Here is an 8196-nt window from a genome sequence, read left to right as displayed (position 1 = left end):
TCAGCGAGGAGCATACATTTAATTATTAACTTCCAAATACAGGTGTATTATAGGTGCCTTCTAATCAGAAGAAGTCGTGTAGAAGCTGCGAAGTCACTTATTGAGACAGAGCAACTTGGCTACTGGCAGCTGCTCTTGTCGTAAAGCTGGTGCTTTTCTCCCTTGCACTTTTCGTTGAACTTGTTCTCGCATTTTTCTGGTACGGAATCCTTGGAGTCGGTGGTCACCCACAGTATGCATTCTGTCAAGAAACGTAATAAAAAATGAATGGCACATTGCTCAATAGGTTATGCCCACGACAACCTGCGACATTTAAACGTTGTGCATGTGTAGTGCGTATTTCAGAAGGAGCTGAAACATTTAGAACGTTGATACGGGTTTCTGTGAGTAAATGGTATTTCATCCGGTATAGTACACATGAAGTCCATAAGGTGTTATATTTTGTCACTCTAACTAATTTATCTAAATGCGCCATTCATTAATTTCTAAAGGAATGCCACCAACAGAGCAATTATAGCGTGGGTACTGCTACCTACAGAAACATGTCCGAATATTTTTTTTTAAATGCGATGCAAGTACGAGTTATATGGATAATGTAACAAAACCAAGGGCGAGTGTATAATTGGTCTGATTTTCACGCTCAAAAGCCACACACGTTATTGATCCGCACGCACAAATAATTTGAATTTTTTTGCTTTTTTCGCCCCTTCACCACCACGCGGCGCAACACCACTTCACCTCCACTAAAAAAAAAAAAATATATTATGGGGTTTTACGTGCCAAAACCACTTTCTGATTATTAGGCACGCCGTAGTGGAGGACTCCGGAAAGTTCGACCACCTGGGGTTCTTTAACGTGCACCTAAATCTAAGTACACGGGTGTTTTCGCATTTCGCCCCCATCGAAATGCGAATTCACCTCCATTACACCGCTAGCGTTAGTGCGTACTTACGCCGCAGTGCGGCAGAGTTGCACAACTGCTTAGCACGCAGTGCTCGCAACGCCGTTCGCCGAACGCCATCACGTGGTCAAAAAAAGAAAAAACTCTACTGCGCTGCGGAGAAGCCGACACATTGGAGGCGACGCCCTGGAAGACTCCACATGATGCAGCCGATCAAGCGCTATTAACATCATCTCTGCTGTCATCGTCAACGCCTTAGTGTCAGTTGCTGCAAGTATTTTCTCGTACAGCGCCGATTATGCTGCGTAATCGCTGTCGTACGATGCATTGATAATTCTTTGCACGCCGCGATGAGGTGTAGCGCGCGAAATTTTCATAACCGCAGAGAAACGGCAAAATGGTTTACGCGGGGCCACACGGAAAGTACGTCATGCGCTGCCGACTGCAGGGGGTGGAAGCAAGAAAGGAATTGTGTCCGTCTTTTGACCCAGTCGGCGTCACTACAGAAATTGCACAATTCAATATGCCCGCAAGAGCTTTTTTTTTTGTTGTTAATGCTGCCAATATGCAAGGCATGCAGCTTCATTCGGTGGATGCACATCTTCTTACTGCGGGAGACTCGTAACGCGGTTAAATAATAGACGCGACGTTGCGTATTAAGATCACTCGGGAGAAAACCTATTTGCAGAGAAAATTGATTTCCATTTAAAAATAACACTAATGAGGAGTTTAATGCCCCGAAACTCCACGGTGTCTTAGGAGGGACGTCGTAGTGAAAGGCTCCATATCAACTTCGACCCCCTACCTGAGGTCGTTAGGGCACTCTTAAACCTAACTACACGAGCGAGTTTCTGCATTTCGGCCCGATCGAAAGGTCGTTGCCGCGACCGGGAGCCGAAAACGCGACCTCGTTCTCGGCAAAACTTCGATTTAGTGGCCTCCGGGACAGCTACGTCAGTCAGGCAGATTCATTCACAATGCAATTACATTTATCCACAATACAACGTTTCCCTGAAATCGGCCTTCGATAATATCTACCGCTTAAAAGGGAGAAAACAAAAGTTGACTCGACAATTGCTACGCTTACATCGATAACAGAAGTATTAGGCATCGCTTCACCGGCACTTCGCCGTGACATGGCAATAGCCCCTCTCGCGACAGGCATGTGGAAACGGGCTCGCTTAAGTGAAAGAGACGAGAAAACCGGGCGGAAGAAGGATGCGCCGAGGTAAAGGGGGCCGAGAGGCGGCGGGAAACGGAAAGAAAAGCCACACCGGCTGCTGCGCGCTGCAGCATGCAGCATGTCTAGACTCTAGAGAGCAGTTGACATCCCGAGACGATGCCACTTACAACGCCCGGAAGACGGCGACTGCGCGAGGAGCGCCTTAAAGGAGATCACCGAAAAGCAGCGAGCGGCGGTGCAGCAGGAGTAGAGAGCCTCTGCAGCTGGAGTCTACGACGCCTCTGGTGCACCTTATCAAGGCATTCCACAGGCGTCAAAAGACGAGCCCTGCCTCACGCGCAGATCCGCTACATAAGAGGTGTTTAATATCGCAGAATACTACTCCTTGAGCTGGAAAACAAAACTCTAAGAAGCGAGCATTATTTGCGCGAGAAATCAATATGCATAATCGAGTAATCACGAAAATGTCGTTGATTGATTCTGAATGAATGAATTTACGGCACATACTGCAATTTATGAATTGTAGCCGTAAAGTTCGCAAGCTGTATCTGAGTGGAACAAAATTTGAGGATGAAACCAATTGTAAGATAGACATGTGTTCCCAAAGTCTGCGGTGACAGCATTGTTGTTGTACTTACGTTTACAATGCAATTCATTAAAATGCTTTCTGTTAAAAAAAGGAAAACTCGCAGTTTCGCCTGAAAGGCGAAACATCGATTGCGATAGCAAATTAGTGGACAGCGATACGAAATAAGGATAGTAGATTTCAACTAACATATCAAAACTAGAAAAGGTGCAAAGAAAGCTGTGAGGTTCATTTTTAACAAATACATGCCCTATGACTCCCCTACAAACATCTTAGCTAATGCAGGTCTTAAAACACTATCTGTTAGGGCCAGACAAGCCCGCTTATAATTCATCTATCAACTAATGCACGGCAGTTATAAGATAGACTGAGCTAAGTACGTTACTTTGTCTACGTCACGTCTATCGCGAAAGAAGCACCCATTTACACTAAACCAGTACAGTGTTCGCGATGACACGTTCAAGTTTTCATTTTTTCCCACGTGCGATCAAAGAATGGAATCTCCTCCACTGAGACATAGTTTCCTCTCCGTCTCTTTCATCGTTCATCAAACTACTAGAGACATCAAACACAGAAGACGCCACTTAACACACCCACGTATTTTAACTGTAATACTCATTTCTGCGCGTGGAATTTCTACATTTCAAGTCCCAAAGTGGCCACTTCAGCGCTGTTATCTGTTAGCTGTATAACTTCTCTAATCTTACACGGGTCATTTATTCGCTATTCTAGTAAATTCTAGTAATAATATATATTTTCCTGAGCGGTATTGTTATACCAACCAAAAGTATTGTATTTCACATCGTCATTGGTGATTTCTGCAGTAGTTAAGGAACCTTTTTCTCTTTTCTTTTTTTCCTTTATTGTACCATGTAGCATGACCTGTTTGTTTCTTTTTGTAAAACTGTCTAATACAATGCCCACCTGCTTTGGTCCCACTGAGACTGGCAATATTGCAAGTTAATCAATTAATTAATTAATTAATTAATTAATTAAAACTGGTTATAGTTTCAAAATTCATTCGAAGTGAATGTGCCTTGCGAACGTACTGGTTTCATTCCGTAAATTCCAATACGTGTGCTGCAGTAGTTAGGGAGGAAGTTGACTAGTAAATTTTGTCATTTGTCAATTATGCATGTTAATTTCTAGTGAAATCAATGGCGATTTCTTCGAGTAACCCTGCTAAATGAGTAAATGTGTGTTTTCACTCCCGTTGCACATTTGGCAATGAGCAGTCAATATTTTCTGTCCGGTTCAGTTGAGTGCATGGCAAAATGTTTAAGGAGTCGCTCACGATCTCCTGCAACTGGTGGAAAGTACCCCACGAAACAGGTTGTGCCGTCAGTGTACAATTCCCTAGCCTCCTCAAGGTTCTGGGTGTCTGCAAAGAAAGTAAACAACAACAACAACAATAATAACAACAACAACAATAACAATAATAATAATAATAATAATAATAATAATAATAATAATAATAATAATTTAAAAATTGGGCTCCGATCCACGCTGCGAAGGTGGTTGGCCAGCGAAGCTGTGGTATCACCTGGTCCGGTAGACCAATCTGACATTGCCTTGAACGATTGAGCAATGCATTACATTAAATGATTAACAGCAAGACAATTAAATGTGCTGTACCTAATTAAAAGGTACAGTGTAAAAGGCGTTCTAAATGTTTGTGGCTTCCTTTGGGCAGGAGGCGCTACGTCCTGCCTATCCTGAGCACCATGCAGTTGTACAATCGACGTTAGGGTTCCCGTCGCCGCTCATCGTTTTCCGGGAGCCCTATGTGTGGCCTTCCCATAGCGTTATCACAACACAAATGCAATCAGTTGCTAGGCGGGTTCTTTTTTTTTTCCCACATGAAAGTATAGTGACGTCATTCCCTGCTTCGTATGCTACATTTGCCGCTTGCCGGCAACTGCAGCTTATGCAACCGTAATCTTTACCAGGAAATGCATGCGGCGAACGCTACGTGCTTCGCATTGTTCGAACGCGCCTTTTCATCTAGTATGTGGTTTTGATACTTGTTTTGTGCTTTTCTTTTTTTGAAACGAATACTGGCGTGTGCCTTGCGTGCGTAATTCCAATAGAGATAGGGACTTTTCGCTCCAATTAGGGGAATGATTTTCCGTCGACCGAAACAAAGAAATGCCGAGATCCGAGTCATTATTATTACAGCTTTGCTGTAATAACAATTAATAATTGATAAATCAATCAATCAGTCATTTATTTACCGCGCCTAGGAACAACCATAAGGTTTGAATGCTGGTGCACCAATGCACCACCACCACCACCACAACAACAACAACAAACTTTCTTTATTTAGGTTCACAGTGCACACAGTAGACCGAGGAATATTAGGCTGAATGTTTTTTGCAACACCTGACAAAGCCCCAGCCTTCCCTCGGTAGTTCAAGCACATGCGGTTGCAGCATAAGGTTTACAAAATGTTACGCATTATGTTCGCATAGTCACTAAGTGGAATTCAAACATGTTCCATGTCACACGTAATAATAACCAGTACAAAAATAACATTTACGAAGCTAAATACATTTCAGCAATGCGAATAATAATAATAATAATAATAATAATAATAATAATAATAACAATAATAATAATAATAATAATAATAATGGTGGTGGTGATACGTGGAGGATGGAAGCCAGCCGGGCATCAAAATTCAGATTAGGTGGCCCATATGTTCAGGAGGCACTCGAAGGTTGCTCGAAGAGACACAGTAGCATTAACGTATACTAGTGAGAACATGGATGAATTAGGCCTTATTTTATCAGTAATTTGTGTGCCCTATATTGCTAAGTACTGCATGGAATACTGCCGTTTAACTTGCGCAGATATTCTCGCCCATTCTCCACAATAACCAGTCAATCCTGGGGCATGAAAACAGGGGCAAAATGTTCAAAAGGCAACGAATCTCCTCCTTGCACTAGTTTATTCGTCTAATCACATGCTCTAATGACGTTGCCGAAACCAACGGACATGAGAGACTGTTCATACCGTGTGTCCCAGTTAACATTAGTCAAGCTGTTCAAGGGAAAAAAATTAATCGACGATAGTGCTAATGCGAAATTTGAGCGCAGCTCTATACGTGTTTTTATTTCGCCATATATTGGCTGGCGTGGACAATCGGTCTCGTGCGGCACGTTGCAAACGGAGCAAAGTGTAACGCCGCTGCAGATCGCGAGAGCCACCGCGTGGGTGACGCGTGGGCGCGATTCACAGAAGCCGCCAATGACAAACCTCCCATCCCACGCGCGCGGCTCTAGCGCCATCTCGTAGCCACCGTTGCCGCATCACGCTTTTCTTCTCACGCTTTCGCCATATACCCTCCTCCGCTTTCCGCCTCATGGTTCCGCTGCACCCTCCTCTCCGCTTTCCTCCTCGCGCCTCTTCTCTCGCCACTTTTTCCACGCCGACGCTTGTCGCAGGAATGGACGCCTAAAAGCTGCGCTCTAAAATTAACATTTAAGAAACACGGTGCAAGATACACTGATAAAACCTACAATGCTCGGTCGTAACAGTTCTGAAGACCGAACAGCATAGGTCTTAAGATTGTATCCTGCACCGGGTTTTCTTAATACGCTTTTCCCCCTTGAATTGCTTGGCTAACGTTAGCTGGGACACCCTATGCAGACACAATGCGTCTTCTACAGTGCACCAAACAAGACCGATGATCACAGGAGGATAAAGAAGCAGTCGTCAACGTTTGTCGAGCAAAAGAGTGTTTCTGGAGCCAACGTTTCTACAAAGCGCCTTGTCTTCCTCGAGGTGAAGGCCTTGTTGAAATGTTGGCTCTGGAGACAATTCTTTGTTCAACTAATGTTGAGCGCTCGTAATTTCACAATGAGATACGCGAGTTGCATCGCCTCAGCGTCTGTCTTATGTCAGCTCCACAGCCGTCAAGAAAGCCTCGCCGCCATTAGTGAGGTCGAACCCGTCTAAAATTTCACGCCTTCCTTCGGGATTCCAATCAACATAGCTTTGTGTCCCAGATCAAACAAAGCGATGACCTTTTTTTATGACATTGCTGTTGAAATGATGGTTATTTGGCGCGATGATGTTTACAGAAACATTTTGACACGTGGTTTAATATTCATCTGTGCAATCAGAGGTCTCTGGAATGCGAACGTAAATGGCATGACTTTCGCTCTGTATTGCACATCGGTACGAGAATTCGCGTCCAAAATCTGCGTGCATTGACCGCCACACGATGGATCAGTTCTTTCACTCTAGAGCACCGGGCGGTTCGGGATCTGTCTATGCGTCCAGCCCATAATGGAAGCGTGCCTGGTGAGCATTGTTAATATTTTGCAAAGCAACACAACCACACTCGCACAAAACTCGCAACTAGCAATCAAAGTAGCTTGTAGGCATAGTAACGTCCGTGTTGCAGTGTATACAGAGCCTCTAGCACAAGCAATAAGTACCAGCCGACACTGCAGTGGGCGCGAGCGCAATGCCAGGGTCTTGGCAACAGACGGAAAGGTATATGACGCTCTGATTCATCTTGTGGTCGAATATGAAAGCTGCCTAAAATAAATCGGCAGCATGTTACACTCCTGTAACACATGAAGGCGAAAGCCTGCTGTACACGTGGCAACGCATTAAGTTATCCGATAGGAGGGGCCAGGCTTCCTGCAAGACATAACGAGCTGCAGTGTGAAGTAAATGTATTGCGCCGTAGGTCGATTTCCTCAACGACACATGCGAGCACCTAATGCACTATCTAAACGCTATTTTGTTCTTTCTTTCGTTCTCTCTTTCTTTACGTCTTCTATCCTTTTTTCGTTCTTTCTTTGTTCTCTCTTTGTCCTTTCGTTCGCTCTTTCTTTCGTTATTTTTCTTTTTTTCTTCTTTCATATTCAGCCATTGCATATTTGCTTGCTTACGGGGGTGTGAGCCATTCCAGATTATGTTATTTTTTTCGGGTATGTGCCATTGCTGATGTTGATATTTTTGTACCACTCATCTAGGTTGTTTTTTTTTATCACTGCACCAGACGCCGCTTTTTTCGGGTACAAGGCATTGCAACGAGCCACTTGAGGGTTTCGCCTTAACACGTCACAGTTGCAAATTTTCTCGTCTGTTGCGTCTGCTAGAAATGCACGCGCTCCGCTAATCGCATTTCAATAAATAGTGGTAATGCCGCAGTACCAGCAGTACACGGTCATTCAGTGTCTGGTTCAAATGCTATCAGTGCTATTGGCTTAGGAAGCCAACACTGTTAATAGAAAAGTGGAAAACACGCAAGCTGTTTCCAGCAGAGTATAGGTGTCGGGTAAAGAAAAGTGTCTTCACAGACATATCAGCGGTCCTTTCTGATAATCGCGTAAGCATTAATGTTCGTAAACGTGCAGGGAAATTAACGAAACTTACCATCGCATGGTGATAAGTAAAAGGTGACAGGACTAGTTCCATTCATCAAGTTGTAAAAACACTTTGTCCTGTAATATAATAAATAGAAAAAAAAACAAGCATTTCTTAACGCTCCACTTGAGGGCTCGAAGA

General features: G+C 43.9%; 1 protein-coding gene across 1 annotated transcript in view; it reads right to left on the bottom strand.

The window, feature by feature from the left end:
- Positions 1-8196, bottom strand: part of LOC126548465 (uncharacterized) — a 35331-nt gene continuing 27135 nt past the window's right edge. Inside the window, exons 3-5 of the mRNA XM_050196656.3 lie at positions 8065-8132; positions 3965-4051; positions 1-241 (exon numbers count right to left, since the gene is read on the bottom strand). Coding sequence (XP_050052613.1) covers positions 120-241; positions 3965-4051; positions 8065-8132 — 277 coding nt within the window. The 3' untranslated portion in view covers positions 1-119. The remainder of the gene's footprint in view (positions 242-3964; positions 4052-8064; positions 8133-8196) is intronic.

Source organism: Dermacentor andersoni, chromosome 1 (assembly GCF_023375885.2).
Source record: "Dermacentor andersoni chromosome 1, qqDerAnde1_hic_scaffold, whole genome shotgun sequence".
Classification (NCBI taxonomy): Eukaryota; Metazoa; Arthropoda; class Arachnida; order Ixodida; family Ixodidae; genus Dermacentor; species Dermacentor andersoni.
This window is presented reverse-complemented; position numbering and strand designations above follow the sequence as displayed.